General features: G+C 52.3%; 11 protein-coding genes across 11 annotated transcripts; 4 read left to right on the top strand and 7 right to left on the bottom strand.

Annotated features, from left to right (window-relative positions):
* Window positions 1–53: 53 nt before the first annotated feature.
* Window positions 54–2,677, top strand: PV05_09160 (uncharacterized protein; the record flags this gene model as incomplete). The annotated part of the gene is made up of 1 exon (XM_013458735.1): window positions 54–2,677. One exon carries the CDS (start codon window positions 54–56, stop codon window positions 2,574–2,576), a length of 2,523 nt encoding a protein of 840 aa, XP_013314189.1. The 3' UTR covers window positions 2,577–2,677.
* Window positions 2,678–2,855: 178 nt separating this feature from the next.
* PV05_09161 (uncharacterized protein) lies at window positions 2,856–4,571 on the top strand (the record flags this gene model as incomplete). The annotated part of the gene is made up of 1 exon (XM_013458736.1): window positions 2,856–4,571. One exon carries the CDS (start codon window positions 2,856–2,858, stop codon window positions 4,569–4,571), a length of 1,716 nt encoding a protein of 571 aa, XP_013314190.1.
* Window positions 4,572–4,809: 238 nt separating this feature from the next.
* Window positions 4,810–5,660, bottom strand: PV05_09162 (uncharacterized protein; the record flags this gene model as incomplete). Its single annotated transcript, XM_013458737.1, has 2 exons — window positions 4,810–5,064; window positions 5,109–5,660. 2 exons carry the CDS (start codon window positions 5,658–5,660, stop codon window positions 4,810–4,812), a joined length of 807 nt encoding a protein of 268 aa, XP_013314191.1.
* A 1,151-nt stretch (window positions 5,661–6,811) lies between these two features.
* On the top strand, window positions 6,812–8,094 carry PV05_09163 (uncharacterized protein). Its single transcript, XM_013458738.1, has one exon. The coding sequence runs from the start codon at window positions 7,003–7,005 to the stop codon at window positions 8,047–8,049; it is 1,047 nt and encodes a 348-aa protein (XP_013314192.1). The 5' UTR covers window positions 6,812–7,002; the 3' UTR covers window positions 8,050–8,094.
* Window positions 8,095–8,455: 361 nt separating this feature from the next.
* On the bottom strand, window positions 8,456–10,378 carry PV05_09164 (uncharacterized protein). The gene is made up of 4 exons (XM_013458739.1): window positions 10,167–10,378; window positions 9,990–10,117; window positions 9,647–9,935; window positions 8,456–9,596 (listed from the first exon to the last, which is right to left on the bottom strand). Exons 1-4 carry the CDS (start codon window positions 10,313–10,315, stop codon window positions 8,594–8,596), a joined length of 1,569 nt encoding a protein of 522 aa, XP_013314193.1. The 5' UTR covers window positions 10,316–10,378; the 3' UTR covers window positions 8,456–8,593.
* A 1,095-nt stretch (window positions 10,379–11,473) lies between these two features.
* PV05_09165 (uncharacterized protein) lies at window positions 11,474–14,273 on the bottom strand. The gene is made up of 2 exons (XM_013458740.1): window positions 13,657–14,273; window positions 11,474–13,607 (listed from the first exon to the last, which is right to left on the bottom strand). The coding sequence occupies exons 1-2, from the start codon at window positions 13,801–13,803 to the stop codon at window positions 11,715–11,717; spliced, it is 2,040 nt and encodes a 679-aa protein (XP_013314194.1). The 5' UTR covers window positions 13,804–14,273; the 3' UTR covers window positions 11,474–11,714.
* Window positions 14,274–15,447: 1,174 nt separating this feature from the next.
* On the bottom strand, window positions 15,448–16,422 carry PV05_09166 (lactoylglutathione lyase; the record flags this gene model as incomplete). Its single annotated transcript, XM_013458741.1, has 3 exons — window positions 15,448–15,501; window positions 15,640–16,069; window positions 16,217–16,422. The coding sequence occupies 3 exons, from the start codon at window positions 16,420–16,422 to the stop codon at window positions 15,448–15,450; spliced, it is 690 nt and encodes a 229-aa protein (XP_013314195.1).
* A 343-nt stretch (window positions 16,423–16,765) lies between these two features.
* PV05_09167 (uncharacterized protein) lies at window positions 16,766–19,512 on the bottom strand. The gene is made up of 2 exons (XM_013458742.1): window positions 18,834–19,512; window positions 16,766–18,779 (listed from the first exon to the last, which is right to left on the bottom strand). Exons 1-2 carry the CDS (start codon window positions 19,455–19,457, stop codon window positions 16,920–16,922), a joined length of 2,484 nt encoding a protein of 827 aa, XP_013314196.1. The 5' UTR covers window positions 19,458–19,512; the 3' UTR covers window positions 16,766–16,919.
* A 159-nt stretch (window positions 19,513–19,671) lies between these two features.
* PV05_09168 (uncharacterized protein) lies at window positions 19,672–21,049 on the top strand. The gene has a single exon (XM_013458743.1). The coding sequence runs from the start codon at window positions 19,714–19,716 to the stop codon at window positions 20,611–20,613; it is 900 nt and encodes a 299-aa protein (XP_013314197.1). The 5' UTR covers window positions 19,672–19,713; the 3' UTR covers window positions 20,614–21,049.
* PV05_09169 (uncharacterized protein) lies at window positions 20,840–23,329 on the bottom strand (the record flags this gene model as incomplete). The annotated part of the gene is made up of 2 exons (XM_013458744.1): window positions 20,840–22,502; window positions 22,554–23,329. 2 exons carry the CDS (start codon window positions 23,327–23,329, stop codon window positions 20,840–20,842), a joined length of 2,439 nt encoding a protein of 812 aa, XP_013314198.1.
* A 633-nt stretch (window positions 23,330–23,962) lies between these two features.
* PV05_09170 (uncharacterized protein) lies at window positions 23,963–25,033 on the bottom strand (the record flags this gene model as incomplete). The annotated part of the gene is made up of 2 exons (XM_013458745.1): window positions 23,963–24,645; window positions 24,697–25,033. 2 exons carry the CDS (start codon window positions 25,031–25,033, stop codon window positions 23,963–23,965), a joined length of 1,020 nt encoding a protein of 339 aa, XP_013314199.1.
* Between the last annotated feature and the right edge of the window lies 1 nt (window position 25,034).

The raw sequence follows: 25,034 nt of genomic DNA on the forward strand, positions 1-25,034 counted from the left end.
ATAAGGTATGGTTCGCCTCACTCCATCCTACGAAGAATGCTAAGGCTGTCACGATGCTTTGCCTCCAGCTTCTTCTCACCGTCGGCGTGGCCGTCGCGGAAAGCGGCATCGATGCCTGGCTTCGATATGCTCCGCTGCCATCTTCCAGCTCTCACCCTGCCCTACCTTCGCATATCGTAGCTCTGAACACCTCAATGAACAATCCGGTCCACATTGCGGGCGTGGAAATACAGAAAGGCATTGCAAGCATCTTCGGCAAGAACCTGAGCGTTGCCAGCCAGAGTCAACAGGCCGCCTCATCTATTATCGTGGGAACCGTCAGCGACTATGCTGTCGCGTTTGGTCATCCTGCGAAGACTCCATCTCTCGAACCTGACGGCTTCTGGTTGAACACGACCGGTGAGGCCGTGCAGATCCTTGGTCAGAACGAACGAGGGGCTCTCTATGGCGCATTCGAATACCTGTCCATGCTTGCTCAGGGCAACTTCTCAAAGGTCGCCTATGCATCAAATCCAAGCGCGCCAGTACGATGGGTCAATCAGTGGGACAATCTGGATGGTTCCATCGAGCGAGGGTATGGTGGACCCTCCATTTTCTTCGAGAACGGCCTTGTTGTCGACAATCTTGACCGGGTATCCGAATATGCCCGTTTGCTGGCCTCAATCCGGATCAATGCTGTTGTCGTCAACAATGTCAATGCTAATGCATCGCTGTTGAGCCCAGCCAACGTGGAAGGCCTCGGAAGACTGGCTGATGCAATGCGACCTTATGGTGTCCAAGTGGGCATCTCCCTAAACTTCGCCTCGCCAACAGCCAATCTTACCTACGGTAATCTCAGCACCTTCGACCCGCTCGACAAAGGCGTCATATCTTGGTGGACCAATGTCACAGACACAATCTACCGACGTGTTCCTGATATGGCGGGCTATTTGGTCAAAGCCAATTCTGAGGGTCAGCCTGGACCGTTGACATACAACCGGACACTTGCTCAGGGAGCCAACCTGTTTGCCAATACGCTGAAACCACATGGCGGGATACTGATGTTCAGAGCCTTTGTGTACGACAATCATATCAATGAGTCGGACTGGAAAGCCGACCGTGCAAATGCAGCCGTGGATTTCTTCCAAGGGTTAGATGGGAAGTTCGCCGACAATGTGATTGTGCAGATCAAATATGGTCCAATCGACTTCCAAGTCCGCGAGCCAGCTTCTCCTCTTTTCGCACATCTTCAGAATACCAGCACGGCGATTGAATTGGAAGTGACACAGGAATATCTCGGCCAACAGTGCCATTTGGTATACCTTCCCCCATTATGGAAGACGGTCCTCGATTTCGACATGCGCGTCAACCACAAACCTTCCCTTGTCCGCGACATAATTAGCGGCAAACGGTTCGGTCGACCTTTAGGTGGGTCCGCAGCCGTTGTCAACGTTGGCACCAACAACACATGGCTAGGAAGCCATCTCTCAATGTCAAACCTATACGCTTACGGCCGGCTTGCATGGAACCCAGCCGATGACCCGCAAATCATGCTTCAGGACTGGATCCGATTGACTTTTGGTCCAGATCCCGCGGTCATGAAGACAATCACCAGCCTCTCTATGGCCTCATGGCCCGCGTACGAGAACTATTCTGGCAATTTGGGCATCCAAACTCTCACGGACATCCTGTACACACACTTCGGGCCGAATCCGCAAACAGAAGATGGCAACGGATGGGGTCAATGGACTAGGGCAGATCATACGACTATCGGAATGGATCGTACTGTCAGCAACGGTACAGGCTTTTCAGGTCAATATCCTGCAGAAGTCGCAACTGTTTATGAGAACATCAGCACCACACCGGACAACTTGGTCCTGTGGTTCCATCACGTCAACTATACACATAAGTTGCACTCGGGAAAAACGGTTATCCAGCATTTCTATGACGCGCATTACGACGGAGCCGACACTGCGCAGACGTTTGTCACGCAGTGGGAAGAGCTAAAAGGCAAGGTCGATGAGGAAAGGTACAACGAGACACTTTTCCGCTTGACATTCCAGGCTGGCCACTCAATTGTCTGGCGCGATGCCATCGCCAATTACTACCATAACCTATCCGGCATTGCGGACTCTGCAGGCCGCGTTGGAAAGCATCCATGGCGCATCCAAGCCGAGAGTATGACGCTTGATGGCTACGTGCCATATACAGTGTCCCCATTCGAAGCGGCGAGTAACGCTACGGGTATCGTGACGAGCTCAAACTCAACAACCGGTACTGCGTCGACAATGCTGAATTTTCCAAATGGCACGTACGATCTGGCTGTCAATTATTTTGACATGATAGGTGGGACGTCGCGGTGGCAAGTCTCGATCAACAACCGCACAATCGGGAGTTGGATTGGCGATAACGTGGATACAGGGAGACTGGGACATGCGCCATCAGCGTATTTGGATGCGCATTCGGCGACGAGGATCACATTCCGAAATGTGACCATTGCCAAAGGGGATGTGCTGAAGATCGTGGGTACGCCTGATGGTATCGAGCCGGCGCCGCTGGACTATATTGCCGTATTGCCCAAGGGAGTGGTTGATTGAGGTATCAATGTGTAGCTGATGATTGTAGTCGGAACGTTAGCAGATGACGGACATAAAAGTTGCTGACTTCACGTCAACGATATGATAAATGCAGTTTTCCTCCTCTCTTTGATTATAACTCGCGTGGGCCTTTGGTATCTCTAATCGAGCATCTATATGTGATCCCTAACCCTTATTAAGAGCATTCTCCGTGTCATTCTTTCGTAACTCGAGACGGAATCCACCGGACGATCGCTTGATTATATTTCCCGATCAGCCCACCTCAACCATTCGATTATTATGGTACTTGGCGACGAACTTGCAGGACGTGAACAATTCCTGACATACTTATATCAAGTCGGAAGCTATGCGGTTGTCGCCGCCTCGACTTTTCACCTTAACAGCATCATAGAATCTAGGATCAAATTGGTGGAGAACCTGGTACCGCCACGGAATCCCACGGATCTTGAACATCTGAACTTCCCACTCACCATGAAGCTCCAGAATGTCATCCTCCCAGGAAGAGACCCCAAGTCTCGCTGGGATGTCCTCTTGGAATCAGACACGATAACTTCCATCAGGCCCACCGAAGATTGGTTTGACAATAGTTCTCTATCATCAACTCCAGACACACCGTCATCACTCCTTCTACCGCCGCTATGCCACCCGCACATTCACCTCGACAAAGCATATATCCTAACCTGCAACAGCCATCACAACCCGCACACAGTTTCGCATGACGGTCACGGTCCGGACTACACCGACCTAGCTCCCCAATCCGGCTCCTTCAGCGAAGCATTGACCAAGACTTCCCAAGCCAAACAACGCTACACGCCTGATGACCTATACCTACGCGGCTCGCAACTACTAGGTACATCACTCACACAAGGCGTGACATCATGTCGGGCCTTCGTAGAGGTGGACCACGTCACAGGGGCCATGTGCATCGCAGCGGCGATCTCGCTGAAGAAAAGGTTCTTCACGGAGGGGCCCCAACGGGGTTATTTATTCAAGCTGCAAATCTGCGCTTTCGCACAAGATCCCATCTTCAGCACGGACAAGGGAGAGAGCAACCGACAGCTCTTGGAGAAGGTCCTGGATGAGTATGCATTCCGTGATGGTAGTGGTGGTGGTCGTGCTGAGCAGCACATCGAAGCCCTCGGGTCAACACCGTACGTCGAGACGTCCCGGGCCGCTGCTCTGGACAATATCAAATGGGCCATCGATACCGCGCTGGCAAAGTCGCTACATCTGGATTTCCATCTCGATTACAATCTCGATCCCGACCTGCCCGCCATGGTCTGGGATGTGCTTCGTCTGTTGAGAGAAGCAAATTGGAACGAGCGTGCGCGACCGGACAAGACGATCGTCCTGGGCCACTGCACGCGATTGACACTCTTCGACGATGCTGAGATGGCGAAATTGGCGCGGGAAATCAAAGAGTCGAAGCTGCCGGTCCATTTCGTGGGTCTGCCTACGAGTGATTTATTCATGATGGGGCGGCCATCGGCGTCAGACGACTCGAAGACCCTGGCGGCAAACCGGCCACGAGGGACTCTACAGGTTCTGAGCATGATCAACGCCCACGGTCTGAATGCCTGTCTGTCGGTCAATAATGTCGGAAATGCGTTCACGCCCTGGGGCACGGGAGACCCATTGGCTCTAGCATCGTTGGGTGTGGGGGTGTACCAGGCTGGAACCGAGGATGATGCAATGAAACTGTATGAGTGTGTCAGTACGAGGGCGAGAAGGGCGATTGGGCTGAGCACGCCCGTCACGCACGATACGACGCCAGAGACCAGTTCTAGGCGGGAGGATGAAGGAGACCCAGGTCAAAATTCGGTGGTCCTGGTTGAAGGACGCGGAGGTGAGATCTTACTCGTCCGCAACGAAGAATGGGTGGGCTGTCCGGGGCATCTGGGCATGAAGATTCCTGCGCGTCAGCGTGTGAGTGTGAGGGATGTGGTATGGGATGTGCCGGAGGTCAGGCTGCGACACATTCTGAGAGAGACATGATCGAACCTGGAGATACGTAGTACATTATTGGAATGCCGCTTACGAATCCTACTAAAGCAAGCGTGGATAGAACGTCGACGTTCTCACTCAACATCGCCCTGGGCCGCAGAGTTCTCCCCCTCTCTCACAACTGAGACCCTTTGTTCTTGCCGATTTCTCCCCCTCCCTCACAACTGGAACCCCTTTGTTCTTGCCCCTCCCGACTCATCCTACCTCGTAAGTAGGTACCTAAGCTGACTTAGGGTGGCCAAGATCCAGGACGACGCTCCAACAAGCCCGGACCCTCGGCCATATAGCGCGTACCACCAATGCACAAAGGATCAGTGGGGTTGCCAGGCTTAGTCTGGTCAGCGCAGGTATCGTAGACTTTGCCGTCGGCATCGGCATCCTCCAGTCCCAGCCCCTTCAAGTTCTGCATGAAATACGCATACTGGTCCTCATTCTCCGTTCTCCATTTCTTGCAGATGTTGTTGTGGTTGAACTCATTCCATCCCTTTTTGATCGCCCACGTCTTCCGCCAAAGGAGTGCGTGTCGACCCACGAGTACCATGAGAAGAACGTCTTGCCCTCCTCGTCGAATCCCCACTTCTGTCTGCTGCGCATGAGCTTGGGAGAGTTGAAGTAGTTGGGATCCTCCAGGTCCGCCGACACTCCGCAGCACAACATTATGCTAGGTGGTTCGAGGCTGCATAGGCGCAGGTGGTTCAAATAGGAGCCGTCGTCGTTTCCCTTCCAAAATGCACTCTTGAGGTGCCAACGATCCGGCCCGTCGCAGTAGATTCGCCAGTTGGCCAGTGCTGTAAGTGCATCTCGGACGCAGGTGTGAGGCTTGACCGGTATGTCAGGGTCGATTTTGACTTGCTGTGCTGGGCATTCGCCATGGCAACCTAGAGTGATTGTTTTCGTGAGAGCTCTTGATGACTCGGCGTTGAGGGTTTCGTTGGATGGGAAAGTGGTCTCCATGTCAGCGCGGGTGGTGTTTGACATGTTGTCTTCGTCGGGAATGGCATAGTTTTGGATCGGAGTGGCGGTGGATAGTGCCAGCAGGCCAGCCAGAAGGCCAGCCAGAAGGGAGAGCTTGACTTGCATGGTGATGTCCTAGACGTGAGTGTTGAGTTGTTGTCAAGAGTGCACTGTATGGGAGGATATTGCAAGTAGAAGGCTGATTTGATTGCAGGAGGGAAGGGGGACAATATATATATATATATATATGTATAATGGTCAGAAATCGAGGTCCTCAGGCAAGGTCCTCGCACGCCCACCACACTGCTGCCCTACTGGACTATCCTTTCGATACTCGCCCACTATTATTCGCCAGTGGATGATCGACATCGCAAGCCGTAGAACTTACCTCCCCAGCACGAGTGGGTATTGCAGCAAAGTGCAACAAAGTGAGGCTCTGCGTGTGCGTGGTTTCAGCATGGGTAGCGTGGCCTCCGCATGACTTGGAAGATGATGCTCTGAAGAATGGCGAAGTTGATGCTAGTAGTAAGTCGGACTTATTGATGTTTCTTGCACTTGCCTGGGCTATACCCTTCATCTTAAGAGGGTTTGCCCATAGTTTGGCTGGACTCATTGTTGTGATCAAAGTGAGGAAGAAAACAAAGGCAGAGTTTCAGTTGAACCCCGAGACCCTATGAAAATGTAGACAGTCTGACAGAACATGACAGATCTGACGCCACCTTTGAGCACGCAATATCTGGTCATTCAGCAGCTGCTTCTTGCGTCAGACAAATCTCTTTTAGAGCCAAAGTCCAACCTCTCTCCCACCTCAACTTCGATTCCGCTTCCGTCCATTTGGACTGCTGTACGGCGAAGACAGTAAGTGGCCCACAAACCATTTGCGATGAGCCAAAGCACTTCGGCTACGGTACAAGACTTCCACTGGTAAAAGGGAGCCATGACCAAGACTGTCCAGGAAAATCATGCCGACCTGCGCTGTAGGCAGACTTCCTGTGCCTAGTATGTCTCCCGCAAGGACTGTCAATTTTTTCAACACGCCACGCACTGAACACACGGTGAGTCAGGCTCTGAACTTTGCTGCGATGCGCCCACATCATACAGTTCAAGCGCGTCCACCTGGATCCCAACAATAGGCCAACTTGTCCACACCAAGACAAGTATGGCACAACGTTTCATTCGTCAGCCTTACCAGGCAGAACTTTTCCGTGAAGAAGACAAAAAGCAAACGCGAGCCATGGAAAGAGAACCAGAACAGATCGCGCACACATGATAATGCCCACATGGTGAAGAACCTCTCGGCACAACAAAATCTTCACCTGCAATCCAAATGTGTTGCTAGGATAACAGCCTCATCTTCTTGACCTTTTGTCACAGACCCCCTCGAATGAAGTCTAGCGACCTGTAACCTACCAGCAGTGCCGTCGCAGCTGTTGTCTCCTTCTTCCCGTCCAACTCCACAGCCGCGACGATGAGCAAGGCGCAATACAACGCATTAACTCCACAGCTGCCGATACCAGAGGTCAAGATAGATGTGGCAGAAACCGACACAGCATCCGCACAAGAACAGCCACAGCCACAGCCACCAACACAGTCACACTCACAAAGCCTCACAGCCAAACCTGATAGTCAGACTGAAAGCCAGGCCGACGCCGAAACCCCAAGGGACACCAAATACGACGCCCACGACCACGACCACAACCACCCATACACCTCCCTCCCCCAGCCACCACCACCACTCGTAGCACCCTTCTTCTCCCTCCCCGCCGAACTCCACCTCCAGATCGCCACAAACCTCGAATACCCAGACCTCCTCTCCCTCAAACTCAGCCATCCACGCCTGTTCACCCTCTTCCTCCACACCCGCCAACCCAGCGTCCACCAACGCATCGCATGGGTCATGAGACGCGCCTCCCTGGGCCTTCCCATCCCCAACAACACGGGCCTGTCCTTCAAATCCGACGAGGCATTCGTGTCGAACCCCGAAGTCAAGCGCATTCTTCGCGAGAGGCGCCAGCACCGAGAATGCGTCGACGCCCTTGCCCTCGAATCCGAATCGGAACCCGACTTCGACGCCGACTCTGACGCTGGCTTTGACATTGACTCTGACTCCGACTCTGATCGTTACGCAGAACCCCGAACCGACACCGCCTCGCGGTTGCTTCTGGAGTGGAGGGGGGATCGGAAACGTCTCGGCCGCAGTATGCAGAACCCGCCGCAACCTTTGTGCTTTGTCATCAAGGGTAATAGTTGTCCAAAGGCCGCGGCCGCGGCTGCCCTGGCCCAATCCCAGACCCAAAGGCGTCGTCGCCACGACGAAACGGAAACAACAATGGACATAATAAGATGCGCCGTCCTCGAGTGCGTGCTAGCAATCGGCGAGATGCCTTCTGCTCTCATAGAGGTGATCCCTCTGATTCCTGCTGCGGTCTGCGAGGTAATCCGTGAGCTTTACCTTTATAAACTGTCTCCCAGTGGAGATGGTGGGTTGTTCATGTCATGGTTTCTCCCCTGTTGACTTTCGCTTCCACCAGGCTTTGCATGCTGAATATTAGGACGGCCGACGATGCGGGTCAGACTAACGTGTGGGATCGCGGAGTTTTGTGTCCGGGCATGGGTGGAATGTTTCTGGGGCTGCTCTATCTCTTGTCACTGAAGTTCAAGAGCATGTGAGAATGTGTAAATGCAACTACTGGCATTCGTGGAATATTTCTGTGGCTGCTCTATCGTTCATTGATGAAGTTTAATCGACCTTGACAATGTACAGGCGTCTCCCTGTTAAGAAACCGCGTCGAGTGTTACTGTGGCTGTGGACAAAATACAGATATCGCAATCGAAAGGCAAACGTCACTTTCCATGAACAGGTCTGACGACCACTACGGTTTACAACAATAAAGTGCCATTCTGGAAAGAACCCACTTGACGGCCTTCTCATGGAAAGTGACTGTTACATTTACCAGGTGCCAACTGCAAACCCACCAGACTGAACTTGCAGTACGAGAAACCCTCCCATCAACAATGACTCCAGTCTCCGAGTGCTCATCAATGCACAATTTGCTCGTTCACGGCCTCCACCTAAAAGCAGGATGACGCCAATCCAGATCTTGAACTTGCTTGGTAGACAAACCATCCAACTCACTATCCACGTCCTTATTTTCTCGTCTCTTGTTGTCCGCCTTCATCCAAAACAGCAGACCAATGGAACAGAGCAAGATTGTGGAAGAAGTTGCCAAATTCAACCCATTGCCGATGTGATAGTTTGGACCATCGAACGGCAGGAATGACCAAGTTGAGACCAGACCGCCAATATTGCCAAACATGACCGTGGTGCCGATGGCGGCGGATCGTGCAGTGTCTGAAACAACATTGGCCGAGCTTTGTGCGTTGCAAAGAGCACCGAACGAAAAAGCTCCAGTCGTAATAAGGAATGTTGCTCCGTAACGGGTGTGAGCGGCTTCGCTGGCAAGAAACATGATGTACCCAGCCATGATAAGCGGTGCCGAAATGATGAAGAAGATATTTCGACGGTCGTACCGCCATGACAACCATGGGATTAACACTGTGAAGAAAGCACCAACAACGTACGGCGGCACAGTATGGAGTTGTTGAGATACAACCGAATTCTTCGGGTAGATCGTCTTGACGATGGTCGGCAGGAAGAAAGCAAGACCTTGAACGGTAATGTTGTTGAGAAGGAAAATGAACGACACTGAGAGCGTTACTGGGCTGAAGATTCCTCGAAGCATCTTGGGGAGATCCAATTTGTCGAGGACTTCGGTGGTGGCCACACGCTCCGACTTGACTCGGGCGATTGCTAGGTCCTTTTCCTCCTGGGTGAGCCATCTCGCTGTTGCCGGGCGGTCAGTCAAGGTAAAGAAAGAGATGAGTGACAGGCCACAGGTGATGATGCCTTCAATGGCAAAAATCATGCGCCACTGGTGAAGACCTCCGAAGTGAGACAACTTGAGAATGGCGGATGCCAGGAGGCCACCGAAGGCTCCAGCAAGAGGAGCCATGACAATGTAGAGGGAAAGACGGAAAGCCAGTTCGCTTCTTCGGTACCATCTAGCAGAATATTAGGGCCGACACAGTTGATGGTGGGAGGGTCAAAATACCTGGACATATAGTATGCAATACCTGGTAGCATGCCGGCTTCAAAGACGCCAAGAAGAAACCGTACACCGCATGCTGCAGCCCGGTGGTGAACAAAAGCGGTTCCGATAGAGCAGATTCCAAAGCCTAGCGAGGTGACGGGGATGAACCAGCCCGGACCGAAGAATTTGCAGGCTGTGGTGGCGGGGATTTCGAAGACGATGTAGGAAACGTAGAAGACTGTGAGGACGATGTTGTAGTCGTAGCCTTTCAGATGAAGCTCCTTTTCTAGACCAGCAAGTTTCGCATTGCCTGGTGAGGTTAGTCTTGAGTCGCCTTTCCTCAACGGCGCAACTGAAAGCTTACCGATATTTGCTCGATCAATGAAGCAAAACAGATAAAGGAGCGCGACGGTCGGAACAATGTACAAATCGATTTTCAAGCGCAGCTTGGATTCAGCTTTGGGGTCAAACTCTACCAGTGCATGACCGTACCTGGAGAGAAGTCAGCACTGCGCCTTCATTGAACTTCACCCAAGCCTACTTGTCAGTGGCCACATGGCCTCTCTCGGCTGCTTCGTGGGCAATTTCGCTATGCATGCCGGCAGGCTTTTCATCGATCGAGTCATGAAGCGATTGTCGGAGTGTGGGATCGACCCTGCTCTCTTCAACGTTGTTGTCTTTGGAAGGCATATTGCACAACGTGATACAAGGTCAGAGCTTTGGCTGGGAACGCACCTACTGTGTAGGTATAGAGGTGAGGTAGAATGGTCATGCGGGAAGGAGCCCTGCTTTATGTAGATCGCGCCTGTGCCCGGTTCACCTGCCAGGTTCTTGATCGCTTGGCCTTTTGTCAAGGATCACAGGCCTTCACAGCCAGGCTTCCAGGGTCCTCGAAGCGAGTCGTGGAGATCGTGGGAAACACCAGCTTCCGGCAAGCCTAGTCGGCTGCACTGTGTCCAATCATCATATCGAGGTCTTTAATCTCACCCCGGATGTTGCACCTGGCCGCGTGGAGACACGAACAAGATGGCCGGAGGGTTTCCGTGCGCTGTGGAGACCGGGGTTGAGGAAGAAAGAACCAAACGTATGCCGGGGGAGGATCATGATAACCTCGCGGGCTTGTGGGGATATAGTTTCGATGCTGATTGATGCGCTGGCTTGAAGTTGTTGGCCTATGCCGACCAGTCCTGCCGTTCAACGAGTCGGACGTGTTCCGAAGGATCGAACCTCACAGAGTGTCGGAAGAAGGACAGTGCTTGCAAGACATCCAAGGCAGAGCTGCACAACCCTGTTTGAGATCGCCTGCGGACTTTTCTGTCAGCATCGATGCACCGTACACCCTTTGCAAACACTGGCTTTCACAGATCCCCGCTGTCAACATTCCACGGACAAGGTAATCATTGTGCCACGGCGCAGAGTCCTAATCAAGGTAGGATGATCCTGGCAAGTAGCTTGGCATTGGCACGCCAGCTGAGGGATTTGGGCGTGTTTGGGTTAGCAGTGAAGTCTTGGGATGCAGGCTTCATTTCGAAATGATCCAACGACGAAACGAGGATTTCCAAACTTAAGCATGCCCAGAGAAGCCCAAGACTGCCCAGAACGCCACTATCTGACGGTAGTCGCACACGGGAAATCCAGCTTGCGGGGTGACGGGGACGGTAGAAGCCCGAATGGATGACCCAGCGAGGCAATCCAGGTTACGCTCCAGGTGCATCTTCCGGAGAAGAAGCCAAGCGACAAGGGTGTCGATAGCTTTGGATGATCAAAGCCCAGGCATGATGGCATCAAAAGCTCAAGTCAAGGTCTACAGGTGCCAGTTCTCTGCATGAGCATTATGAACAGGTACAATGCTTTTTGGTTTTTATCCTGCTCTCATACTGAATTTTCGTGATTGCGATGTTGTTCATTAATTGTACAAAGTAACGAGAACGCTCAGATTCATACCCTAAATCGCCAACAGCGATACAATAGTAAAACAGCCTCGTCGGGAATTCGGAAGACATCCGAGCCTGGCGCCAGTCCAAGGCACTCGTTGAACTGCGAGGCCCATGTCGCCAAATTCCTCGGTTCCAAGGAAGTGGTTTAATTCTCAACGTCTCGATCTGCGATGGTGATGTTGGGGCCGGTTCATGTGCCGTCTTGGATGCTGTTCATCACTCGTGCCCGGATCGTGTGCATCATTCCTGCCCTCGGTTGACCCATCCTGATTCCACCACACAGTTGGCGAATTGGCCTCACCATGCTGGTCCGGCGAGTCTTTCTGCTGAGTATTGACTTGTTCCCACGCTGCATAAACGTCTGGGTCTAGCGCGCCCTGCTCGAGATCTGGGATACCTGGGTCTTCGGTATCGCCTACGTCCTGGCGGTCGCCTTCGCCCTGGTGGTCACCTTCGTCCTGACGGTCCCCGTCGTTGTGTTCTTGGCCATTTGCTTGCTTTTCTTGCTCTTCGTAAATCTTGCGCAGCAGTTCCTTCGAAGGATCGATCTCATCTTTCGGGCTCTTCGGGTGCGTAATCTCTTGCGCCGCCTCGGTATAATTCAGAGCTGCCTCCACAAGACAGCCACGAACGTCATCACCGACCCAGGACGACAGCATATTCATCACATCGGATTGTACGCCCTTAAGCACGCCATCCTTCTTCAACAGAGTCTTGAACTGAGGCAAGTTCAGAACAAACTCAAGCAACCCCCGAACGCGAGCCACCTGAACCGTTGAATCGTCAACACTGAACGTTACGGTCATGATGTCCTGGCGATGACTTGTGTCCCAATGGGCAATACTCATGGGAATGAGGATACGGCCTTTGTCGCATCGATCATCCTGAGGTCCCAGTTCGACGAGGGAACTGCCAAAGTCTAACGACTCGCTGGCAAAAGCGAGATGGAACTGCGTCCCTATGTTGATTAGGACGACAAACTCCGGCCGGTAAAAGCTCCCACCGCAATGGCCTTCGATATTTGTCCGGGGGAATGCTGCATATACATTCATCTTTTCGTCCAAGCCCATGTGCTGTGGGACGGGAACCGGCACAAAATTGGTGCCACCACGCAGGCTGCCCCCATTTTCCTTGTGATGATTCAAGAAATTCTCCGGCAACACCTGCTCGTAAACAAACTCACAGTCTCCGCAGCGGAGGTGGCATTTCAAGATGCGAAGAGGCTTGAAGGCGTAAATGAAGTGGATATACTCGCTCGGTTTGCGGACGACTGAGGACGTTGGCAGGTGCAATTTGTTGGCAAGGCTGGCTGGGACCACTTCCTCTTCGGGCACAAAGAAGGGTGCCCAATTCTTTTCCGTGTCCTGTCGTTCTTGGTCTCGAATCGTGAGAATGGTGGTATGGTTACTGAAGGGGCGGAAGATATAAATTGCACGCTTCCAGCTGGAACCTCTGGCGATCATGTTAAAGGTCACAACCGGCTCAGCACCTTCAACCCCGTCCTCGAGGATGACGCGAGGATCTTCCGGTCCGAACAATTCTCCATCTTCCTCCCATTGCGCGGGGATGTCGAAGACCATTGGAAAATTCAGCTTCTTGTCGCTCCATGTGATGTTGTAGTTGTCCAGGTGTTCCCAATCCTCGTTGAACAACTGACCTCTGAGGAAGCTCATTTTCGGGACCGACCAAGTCTGACTAGGACAAAAGATGATCCTTGTGACAGTTAGGTAGACCTTCTGATCTGGAAGCCAAACGCTGGACCCTGACATTCTGGTCCAAGTCTTGTCGATGATGTCCTCGACCGTCAGATTCGGATCGTGCATGAGATCGTCGGGGTAGTCGACAACAGGATGAGAATCGAGGGACAAGGCGATCTGTTTAACGTTGTCATTGAGGAAGAAGCTCTTTTGAACACCAACCGTCGAGTTGTGTTTTAGAGTGTCGCATGATCTCTTCCCGGGCAGGCCAGTGTTGACGAAACCTGGTATCGACAGCGGCTCGAATGGACCCCATTGAAGGTAGTATTCTGACCGTGCTCGTTCAGCCTAGATGACGATAAGCTTGAGTCCGGCATTGCGAGGAAGACAAGCATACTTTAGCATTGCGCAGCTTTGGTACCTGGACGTTAGACAAGGACGATGATTCGAAGAGAATGACGAGCAGAATCGTGATCAGGGCAAAGATGCTCAACCTCTGCACTTTTGCCGGGGCGGACAGCTTTTCAAAGAATGGAAGAGGCATCTTGTCGTCGCGCAATACTCCTTCGAGAACAGAAAGAACTCTGAGTCTGTCGTCCTGCGCCTTGGAAATTGTTATATCGGATGTGGCATCATGCGCGAAGCCATGGGGATGTTCTGCTTAAGCCAGACATGGAGAGAGTCGAGTGACATTCCAGGTGAGATTCCAGCCTCGTTCAGCAAGGAGGGCCAAAGCGTTCCGAACACAAGGAGGGGTGGCAAGGGTTAGGATGTGCATGATAAGTATCCGTACATTGGCAAGGGGGCCCCAAAGGGTGAGAGCACAACGGCCAGAAGACAAGGATGTGGTCCAAACGGAACAGCCATGTTGGGTGGTCTGGTGGAAATTGCATGCTGCAAGTGAGTTCGGTCTTCGCTGTGAGAACATTTGAGATACTGTATGGCTAGTCCAGACTGATATCGTATTGTAGACAAACCAGGGTAGAAGCAACATCGGGCGGCATGAAAATCGACCTTATCTCGCGCGTGGTAGAAATGCTAGTCGCGAACCCCTTGCCTGTTGAAGTTGTCTGAAACATGGGCGATGAGCTTAGCCTAATGAGCGAGTTGAGCCAATGCTCGGCTGGTGACTCGCATAGTCGCTCCCTTTCTCAACGATGTCATAGCCATCTTACACGACCACGAGGTCATTTCGTTCTTGACATGGCTTGTTTTATTTCATGGAAGAAATCAACGTCATGCAGAAGGCGACAAGTCGTATTTCGCTCGCGTCACCGACAGAAATCGCAACACAGCCAACCACCGCCTGCCCGTCCTGACTGCGATTTGGAGGAGAAACATGGTGTGCGGTGGCTTGATGTCAAGGGAGAAGTGTTCGGGTTCCTGCATTAGCGAAGTCTCCATAAAAAGGACAGATAAGAAAATGGCTCTAGACAAGGGGCTTGCTGCCAGTCTGCCAACGGACGATCTAACCGGTTGGGCCTGGAATCTCGCAAATCAATCATCAATCAGCCTGATCTCGTCCAGTAGGAAGATGCGGTCGAGACATGAATACTGGTGATCCGACAGAGCAACCCTTTTCGAGACGGTGTCGATATCGCCGAGTCAGATGAATTGCGGATACAACAAGTGGACGCTGGCGAGATGCCAATTACAGCATTGGGGTAGACCGTTCTGGGTAGTTGACTCTAACAGTACTCCGTACTCCGTACAAGTAAATTCAATCGAGGTGGATGCAAGTTAAAGAAAGAATGTTTCGGCGCCCAGCATTGTACTTGTAATAAGTGTGCAACTGGACGCCCATGAGCGAGTCTAGTTGGTTTTGGTCGCACCTCAGCTCGACCTCTGACGACCTCCTGGAAGAAGTCTTACCTTATCTGAGCATCTCTACGGAGTATGACGGCAACCTACTTGTCGTCGTGTCTGGAACATGGCCGATTTGGCAACATGACCATCTCTATCCTTCCTGTTTTTCACCCAAAACCACGTCCCAACCTTCACAGTCTGTAACATGATCCATACCTTACCACTCGCAACAGGCCTTGCCCTTAAGATCCGCTTGTGTGACCCATCTCTTTCCTTACTTTCAGGCCGACAATGACCATCCACCCAACGTTCTGACTGTAGTCCTGCCACAAAGGACCAGCTGCCGAACTCCCCCGTCCTTCTACTCCCACTTGTCACAAATCTAAGGATCCAATGGGTCCACGTTCTGCGGAACCAGTTCAACGATATATCCGTCCTGGTGCGGCCACAGTCAGCTCAATTCAGCAGCTCATCTCATCCCACCCATGAGCAGCAGCACCAAAAGAAGAGAAGAGACCGAACGCTTTCGCATCACCTCATGCGGAACAAGGTAAAAAAGAAAGACTGTACTCACCGGATCCCTCACAAAAGCAATCTTGTTAAACACCTTCGCATACTCAGGATGAATCTCGCTCTCCGTCCCCTTGACCTCGACACCCACCCCACGCTCATTCTCCCAATCACTGATCGGAATCGACGCCCTGTCACACACGCCCAGGTCCTTGACGACTTGGACTCCGTTCGCCTTCAATCTGGCCAGGGCTTCCGGCACGTTCGGCACCGTGAAGCCCAGATGTCCAAAGCCCAGATTGGGCGGCGTGTTGCCCGTCGAGTAATAATCCGGTGCTTGGGTTTCGGAGCCGTGCACGTGGTATAATTCCAGCAGACCCAGTGTGTGCTGGAGGTTCATCGCCGTGTCACCGCCGAATTTCGCCAGGTCGCCGCGATGCTCGGGCGTTTGAGGGTAGCCGAGGTAGTAGATTGTGAAGGGGCCGACATTCATACTATACGATTGCGATTGCGGTCGCTGTCAATGGAATGACTTCACATGAAATACTAGGTAGTCGTTCATGCCACGACGCCATGAGAGTAGCTAGCTGGAATTCGGCCGGCAAGGACAGCAAAAAGGAGAGAGAAAGAGCAAGACATACGTAAACACAGTCCTCATGCCCATGAGCTCAATATAGAATTTCATACTCTTCTCCGGATCTCGAATGCGCATCATGAAGTGGTTCAATTTGTACCCTACCGTTGGGTCGTTGGCCGACAGAGGAGGATCTGTGTTGAGGCCGTTGGGCAGGAAGGCGCCGTGCGGGAAGGGCGTCGGTTTCGATTTTTGTTGGTCTTGTCGAGACATGTTGGTGTACTATATAACAGGTTATGGTGTGGTGTTGGTGCTCGTGTTCCTTCCTCGTGCTCGTGCTCGTGCTCTGGTGCTGACTCAGGTGCTTGACCTTATGGATGATCTCCTTGTGCCTTTCCTAAAAACCCTGCGTATTTCAAGATTGAAGAGATGAGACGTAACGAGGACTATCCAGCGAGATATAAGGTGCCCCCGTAATCAGGTGGGCGAATCTCTACAAATGCTCTACTGCACCCCGCTATCATCCGCATAGCTCTGCAATTGCCGAGACCAAATGGGTGGCATGGACAATACCCATCTGCGGGATTGTGGAGGTTCAGCCTCGCGGAGCATGATGGGGCCATCCGGTCCGTACTGTAGTACTGTAAGTCGTTCATCTTGCTCTTACTAGTACTATTCGTATTGGTACAGGCAGAATGCTCACTTCATCCAACTCCCCGGTCTATTCGTAACTTCATATCTAACATACCACTCCCCCTAAAGGTAAGGTTCTATCTCAACCCACTCCCTCTCTCAGCAATCGCCCTGGACAACGTCCCAGCAAAACGTGTCACGAGATCCACATCATGTTTCGCCGTCTCAATGGCCTGAAGCACATGCTTGATTCCCACGCCGACTTCCTCGGACCTCGTAATATCCTTGATCTCGGCGATGGCTTTGGCCATATCATCATTACTGAACACCTTGGTATCCTTCATCACGTGCCGTAGCTCCTCGTACGTGCGTACATTTGCAATAGGAATATCGGAGTTGAAATGCCTCCAGAAATCGAGCTGTTGAAGCACACTGCGCTCCGTGGCCGTGACAATGATCAACAAACTTCGACCTGGAGGAGGTGCCTTGCGTAATAAGGCCACCAGTGATTTCAAGATGGCATTGCTGAAGCGTGGTCCGATAGGCGTCCATTCCAGGTATTCCTCAATGTCGTCGATGACCACACAGCTCATCGGACTCTTGTAGGCATCCATAAATACTTTGCTCAGGTACGAGATCTTCTGTGGTTCGTTCATCTCTAGCGTGTCTTTTGTGCTGATCAGCTTGATGAAGGGATAGCCAGAATCGATAGCAACTTTGGCGGCCAAGGCGGTCTTTCCACTTCCTGGAGGGCCGTGCAAGCAGACCGAAAACAGTGGCGTCGACTGTGGTTGTCGGACCTGCTCGACAAACAGCTTGCCTTCCTCTAGGACGTCCTTGACATACGGCGAGAAGTGTATGACACCACCTCTTAGGCAGTATGCCAGTTCTTCCTCTGACACACCAAATGCCGGCTTGACTTCCTCCAATGCGTGCTCAAAGTCCTCCCGGTTCACTTTCATATCTGCCACATCGTCACTAATGCCTGCCATGGTCCCAACTTTGATATGTCGGTTGAAGGCAAAGGATGTGGCTGCCTTGACCAGACCGTTCAACTCGGCGCCAGAGAAGTTCTTCGTTCGGTGAGCCAACTCCAGTATGTCCACATCACGCTCCAATACCTGGTTCTCCTGCATTCTGTGCGTGTGAATCTTGAGGATCTGCGCTCTGCCACTTTCATCAGGTAAGGCAATCTCCAAATGCACTTCCAGACGACCGGGTCGTAGCAGTGCATCATCAATCATGTCTTTTCTGTTGGTCATACCAATCAACAAGATGTTGTTGAGTTGGTCCACGCCGTCCAGCTTCGAGAGCAGCTGATTGACCACACTGTCTCCCACTCCGGTACCACCACCGGCACCACTTCCTCTCTGTTTGCAGACGGCATCCAGTTCATCGAAGATGATAATGTGCAGACCAGACTCATCACCTTTCTCCTTGTACTCCTTTTCTGCATCTGCGAACAGCTTCCGAATGTTCTCTTCTGACTGACCCACGTATTTGTTCAATACTTCGGGACCGTTAATGACTTTAGGTTCTCTGGCGTTCAGCATTTTGCCAATTTGTCTGGCGATCAATGTCTTTCCCGTTCCAGGCGGGCCGTATAGAAGTATACCCTTAACATGCTGGATGCCCAGCTTCTCGACCAAACCAGGAGGGAAGACACGAGACGCAAATGCTCTTCTAAATATTGTGGCAAATTCTTTGTCTAGTCCGCCAATTCCCATATCTTCAAACTTGAAGTCCGGGGCAATAATCGAGTTCGCCGCTGGCCTCCGCGAGGATGCCTTGAGGTTAATAGATGTTTTGCCGTCCTTGAAGAAATTGATCTGTGTCTGCGGTGTGAGGATACCTCTGGCTTGAGGGTCGGATGTGGTCGGCGCGGCCTTCTCACTAAAATCTGCCAACTGAACGGTCTTGACCTGTAGGTTCAAGGGTATGCTCCTCAGATCCATCAGGAATCGCTGGCTAGGCGCGAACATCTGACTGTTGAACAACTGCGCATGTCAGCTTCAGAAGTCGCTGGAGACTCGTCGGTGTCAAAAACATACCTTTGTAATTTCCTTCGCGAGGTCGTCCTGGTCATAAGGTGCTTCTGTGGTCTTCCTTGTGCTCGCGAAGCCAATCTCGACATCCATCGAACCAATATATGCCTGCCCACCTTGGCTGAAGGGATCGTACACTTCGGCTTGCAGCTGGTCTGTCAAAGCCACGCCCATCCATGACCGCTGGGGTTCTGACAAGCCGATGAGACCACGTGGAAAAGCATCGAGTGGCCGCGCCGAGACGACGAACGCGCCATTAATGAGGAGGAAGATGTCTGTGCCATCGGGAGAAGGGGGCAGGTCTTGCGTAGAAACCGCCACGAGGTTTCGGAATGTGTAGGAGTTGTCTGGGCTCTTCGCAGGTTGTAGTGTCATTACATGGCCTCCTTTTGGACCGCCTTTACTTGACTTTCTCTGATGAGGTCGCGGGGAGAGGCGGAACCCGCCGGACTGCCTAGGAGGCGGAGGAGGAGCATCGTAGCCGCCATTCATAGGGGTATCGTAAGGACTAGGACTGCCATATCCGGGGCGACCACCTCGCATCGGAGGGGGCGGTTGGCCGTACTGGTCACGGGGAGGAGGCTGAGGGGAATTGCCTCCAAAGATGTTGTTCTTGTTGAAGAAAGACATCGTTACAAGGGAGAGTGGTCGAGGTGAGAGATACAAAGAGGGTGAGAAAAGTGTGGGAAGCATTGTGAAGGTGTTCTTTGCTGACTTCCTTTAGACGACACCGGTGCCCGCTGCGCCTCCAAATCAGGCACCCAATAACAACGAGACGACCACTAACGATTCATGTACGTCGCAGCCTCGCCTCATATTCTTGTTTCGCCTCTTCTTCCCCGCAGCCTTGCCGGGCGCTTGCCACCGCATCCTCACACACGTCAATATGCCCCTCCATCTCCTCGGCAAGAAGTCATGGAACGTATACAACCCTGGCAACATCGAGAGGGTGCGGCAAGATGAAGCCGAAGCGAAGCGCCTCGAAGAAGAGCAAGAGGCTCAACACCGTGACGACGAGGCACAGGAGCGACTGCGACTTCTACGTGGCGAGGGTCCGGTGACGAGACAGCCCGAGTCGCAGACAGAGTCATTTTCCTCTCGAAGACACAACAAGCGCAAACTGCCAGGCGAGGACGATACAGATCGAGACCTTCGACTCGCCCTTTCGACTCAATCGACCCAATCGACCTCCACCACTCGTATCAAGAACGAAGATTCCATCGTCGACTCCAAGGGTAACATCTCCCTCATTCCAGTCCCAGAGTCGTCCTCATCCCACAAAAAGCCCCGGCTAGATGAAGATCCATACGCAGTCTACCTGTCTCATGCTGCGGGTCGAGGGAAGAACAACAAAGAAAAGCCCTGGTATAGCGATCTCGATGCAGCGTCTCGACCATCCTGGGGCGATGACGCTCCTCGACGAACCGATCGCGAAGTCGCACGAGTCGCGGCAAATGACCCTCTTACTACGATGAAGAAGGGCGTCAAACGGCTCAGAGAGGCGGAAAAACACAGAACAGAATGGATGGAACAGCGGGAGCGAGACCTCCAAGAGGCTGAAGAACTTGCGAGGCGGAAAAGACGCAGAGACAAAGAAGAAAGGCGACGAAGAAGCCGCGAGGTCAACGACGGTGATCTGGACGACCTGGACAACTTCAACTTGGATGAAGGCTATGTGAAGCCACAAGCTGTGGAGAACGAGCATGAATATCGGCACAAGCACAGGCATCATCACCGCCATCGTCGCCATCACCATGAACATAGAGACGGATCCAGGCGAGCGTGAGAGGATATTTCTAAAGCATCAATTACATTAAACATCGTAAACGCCTACTATCTATTCAACTACACGTCGCGGTCCTATGTGCCATCCTGGCATCTTGAATCTCACTTCCATCTAGGTCATGAATGCCTACTGTCTTGTCCCAATGCCAACAACACGCATCGAGCCTTCATCCTTACCAGTATCCAACGTTCCACCTCTTGTCGACCACGTCGCCCCATCACTCAGGTCAGAACAGCGAAGCTAGCGAATCTGATGGGGACACCGCCTTGTCATTGCCGGGCTCCTCCAACACAGTTGGCTCGTAGTCCAAATCTCCTCCATCAATGTCCTTCTTCTTCCAGGACTCACCGCTCCCTGGTGGACTGGCCTCGGGACCTTTTGCGCTTGGGGACTTTTTCTTCCCAGAGCGAGAAGAGCCGCCTTTGTCCGCATTGCCTCCTCGCGGACTAGACCTAGTCTTCGGGCTTTTTGCGCTTGGGGACCTGCCCTTACCAGAGCGAGGAGAGCCATTTTTGTCCCCATTGCCCACCTCCCCGCCACTGCCTTTGGGCTTCTTGTTGCCGCCAGGGCTGGCTACAGGCTCATCGTTGCCGCGCTTACGTTTCTCGCCGACGTTCGCCCCTGGTGTACCAGGAGGTGTCCAGTCTTCGGGCAAGGGCATGTGAATCAATCCAGCCCCTGACACCTGTGTGAGCCGACGCCGACTGTCCTCCATCGTTAGGTTCACCTGGAGGTAGTATTGGTTGGCCTCATATCGGCCGCCCTGCTCATCCTTGCTGATTTGCAGTGGAGGGATCGAGGCCTCCAGGAGCAACTTGGGCAATTTGAATTTGCAGTTGTTGATGGTTGCCCACCATTCAACCAGGTACTGACCTGCTTCGGGAGTTCGGTCTCCAGCAAGCTGCATTTGCAGAGGTGCCTGGTCGTCGCTGTCGGGAGAATAGGTGGGAAGACAAGGGTTCAAGGGGGTCGAGTCGTCGTCTCTCTCTCCAGAGTTGTTGTCCTTGTCGATGCCAGTCTGTTGGGCCTCGGCATTGGTCTCTTCGCTGTCATCATTGCCGCCGCCATCGCCGCCCTCCGGGCTAACATTCCTATCTGCATGGTTGTCGTCACTGCCGTCGTCTTCGACAATCTTCTCGTACAAGAGAATGTAAGGAGTGAACAGTTTCTCCTTCTTGATATCGTCAAAAGTCGTCTGCCAAACATCGTCATCGTTGACTCTATACCAAATACCTCCCGAGCAAACCTCCGAGATAACGTGACCGGCGTTGAGTGTGCCACTATGACTTAAGATAGCCACCAGGCGATATTTGGTCGACGATCCAAATGACATCCGGTGCTCCAGGAAAGGAGCCATATCAAGGGTTTCTTCAAAAGTGACCTTCGTCTCGTCTTTCTGGATCTGGCCGTCCTTGCTGTTGAAGCGGAGGAGATGCAGAATGAGCACTTCGGGCAATGAGCATAGTCGCCGCCATTCAACCGTTGTTTTGTTCTCCCATTTTTTGACCTCCCGGTCGATCTCTGCTTCTGCCGCTGCCTTTGCTTGTTTGGTTCCGGCCTTTTTTACATCTGCTCGTAGGTTTTGACTCCATTTCTCAAATTTATCGTAGCATTGCTTGCACCGGACTCCGTCCATTTTACTCTTCATGCACTTCGAAATCAAGTTCTCGAGTTCCTTGGTCTTGACCTTCTTGCCTTTAGGCATTGGGGATTCAGGATCTTGGGTGAGTGGAATTTCCCAATATGTCTCTTCAGCCAGCGTGCCTTTGCGAAAGAGGACATTTCTTTTACACTCAACACAGCCGTGGCGGTGCGTCTGGGATACCGTTGCAATTTCTTTGATGCTGTATGCTGAAAGGTCCATCAGCTTTGCCACCTGATCTTCACCGCTGCGCACATCTATCAGCTTGAGTCTGCAATGTCTAATGCTCGGGACTTACCCTTCAATATCCAGCAGGGCGTCTGATCGGCGTTCTGTCATGGCACGAGTTTGCTCGCCACTCAACTCCAGCCACCACGCCAGCAACTCGTGGCTGTCTTGATGTCCCCTGAACTTCCCTTCCCATTTTGAAAAGAGCTTGGTCTTGACCTCTCTCTTGCTCTCATTCTTCAAGAACGCCCAGAACGCTTTCATAGCCACGTCAAGATTATGCTGAGTGGTTCTTCGATCTCGGGACAACTTGTGAAGATCGTACAGCTCGCACCAAATATCGGTATGATGGGTATTCGAAGTTGTCGACTTTTTAGTGCTTTGGCTTTGCTCGATATGAGTCTGCACCTGAACACCTGCATCCTCAAGTCTGGCGACGTAGCGATGTTGTATCCATGAGATTATTCTGTTGCTGGATAAAAGCAGGGCCACAAGCGCATTACGATAGCAGACATCCCCTGTGGTGTTCTTGAACCCTGGAGGCTCTCTTGGGTATTCTTCTTGTCTGGCTGCTGTGATTGCTTCTTTAGGCGGTACGAACGGCGGCGTGAATTCTGGGCCCTCTGAAAGCCTTGGACTCTGCCGTTTCAGGTCCTGGCTCGAAGTCTCTGGAGATGAGGAGGACTCCTCTCGTATAGTACTGAGGCCGTCTGCCTGGTCCTTCTTGCCTCGCTTACTCTTCCTGGGTTTCTCGGCAGCAGGCTTTGCTTTGTTGGGTTTGCGTCTCCGATCTGGGCCCGGACTGGGTTCTCGGGACTTCGACCTCGCCCTTGTTGTCACCCCCATATTGTGCAGTTAGTTCGAACAGCGGTAGGAATCGAATGTGTGAAGGGAATTTGGAACAAGAAAACGGGACTTGGACAAGGGCAGAGAATATGTGTGCGAGACCACCATGGTGGAACAAAGGAGTCGCATTGACATAATGAGAATGGTTTGATGAAAACGTGTATAGGACGTTTGCAGCCATGGTGGAAAGGGTGCGGCAGAAGGGACAATGAACGCTGCGATCGAGGAATAAAGACAATAACCGCAAACGGATTGTGTGGTTCTCGTGATGGTTCATTGACCTGAACACATCAACCATGGCCCGATAGGTATGGCGGTGAAGAGCAGTTCGAGATTGCAGGCTGAATCAAGTTGAAAAAGAATGAAAAGATGTTGCTCATGGTGGACGGGGAGGGAAGGAGTGGTGGGAGCTTCATCACGTGTCTGCATTCCTCGAGCAAACACACAGATAAAGGTATGTGCGACCTTGCCCAACAACCCAGGGCACTGTCAATTAGTATATATATCGTCATAAACCAAGTATCAATAAAGGCGTACTCGTTCAGCGCTAATATCGAGAGCAAAAATTCCTTTCTTTTCGTGTCCGCCTTGACGGGACGGAGGGAATCGTGGATGAGGACTGACTGGTGGGATCTAGGTGGATGTCGGTGTTTGTGACCGTGGGTTGCTTGCACTGCCAAAGAATCGTCTCCAGTCCTCTGAATTTCGATTGAGATTTCCGCCCATCGCGAATACAGCCGGAGATGTCAAACTGGTAGTTCCACCAGGCATTGGCGTTACAGGCTTCTCGGAAGACGGCTCTCTCTCGGGAGATGCTGTGCTTCCTAGTTTCACCATATCTTCCACTCGGTTGATTCGCTTCCGTAGTCGGAAGAAGAAGAATGTCGCCGCGAGCAGTGCTATGGCTCCAAGAATTATACCAATAGCAATACCTGCTTTGGCACCAGCACTTAGCGCAGTAGAAGATGATGCCGCTGAAACACCTGTCTCGGATGCTGTAGAAGAAGAAACCAACGGCGTTGCTGTAAGGCGTGAAGTTGGCGCCGACTCTGACCTGCTTCCAGTCATGCTTCCAGTCGAGCTTCCTGTAGTCGTGGAGATTGACGATCCGGTCGTGGAACTACTCATTGCCGTCGTCACTGTCATGCCGTAGGTGGAGACCGCCCCCATAGTACTGGTCATCGTGAAGCCACCTCCTGTCGTCGAGTCTGATACATTCATCGCATTGTACAACAACATTCCGCAGTATACTGGAAACTGAGGTATCTTCATCCCTGCTTGGATCGGTGAGATAGTATATGTCCCATTGGGCTGGGCTGAAGTATTCTGTTAGCACTTGTCCATCTTGTAACCTGCATTAATCCTACCCAACTTGATCTCGGCCAGCGCCCATTCATTTGCCCCTTCATCGATGGCACAAAACAATGTGAACTTGGCATTTCCCCATATTGTATCGTATGTAACCTCGACAGTGTCTATATTGTTTATCGTTGGCTGTCCAGTTGGATATAGAACGACGGCGCGAGGGTTGTCTGCATCTGTCACGGTGCTCGTTGGGGAGGCCGTCCTTTCCGAGTCGGTTGAAGTGTGCATCGCCGTACTGGAATCATCGGTGACTGTAGTTGCCTCGGTGTTGGCCAAACCCGGGCGGGTGTGGTAGTTGAATGCATGCCTCGCATGATGAACCAGATCTCTCGGGAACATC

The sequence above is a fragment of the Exophiala xenobiotica genome, assembly GCF_000835505.1.
Source record: "Exophiala xenobiotica strain CBS 118157 unplaced genomic scaffold supercont1.5, whole genome shotgun sequence".
NCBI classification, from domain to species: domain Eukaryota; kingdom Fungi; phylum Ascomycota; class Eurotiomycetes; order Chaetothyriales; family Herpotrichiellaceae; genus Exophiala; species Exophiala xenobiotica.

Coding starts and splice junctions, on each gene's coding strand:
- PV05_09167 (XM_013458742.1), bottom strand. CDS start 19,457: ATGTCTTTCTTCAACAAGAACAACATCTTTGGAGGCAATTCCCCTCAG. Junction 18,780..18,833: donor TCGCGAAGGAAATTACAAAG/GTATGTTTTTGA, acceptor TGACATGCGCAG/TTGTTCAACAGTCAGATGTT.
- PV05_09165 (XM_013458740.1), bottom strand. CDS start 13,803: ATGCCTCTTCCATTCTTTGAAAAGCTGTCCGCCCCGGCAAAAGTGCAG. Junction 13,608..13,656: donor CAAAGCTGCGCAATGCTAAA/GTATGCTTGTCT, acceptor ATCGTCATCTAG/GCTGAACGAGCACGGTCAGA.
- PV05_09164 (XM_013458739.1), bottom strand. CDS start 10,315: ATGCCTTCCAAAGACAACAACGTTGAAGAGAGCAGGGTCGATCCCACA. Junction 10,118..10,166: donor GGCCATGTGGCCACTGACAA/GTAGGCTTGGGT, acceptor ACTTCTCTCCAG/GTACGGTCATGCACTGGTAG. Junction 9,597..9,646: donor ATTGCATACTATATGTCCAG/GTATTTTGACCC, acceptor ATATTCTGCTAG/ATGGTACCGAAGAAGCGAAC.
- PV05_09168 (XM_013458743.1), top strand. CDS start 19,714: ATGCCCCTCCATCTCCTCGGCAAGAAGTCATGGAACGTATACAACCCT.
- PV05_09163 (XM_013458738.1), top strand. CDS start 7,003: ATGAGCAAGGCGCAATACAACGCATTAACTCCACAGCTGCCGATACCA.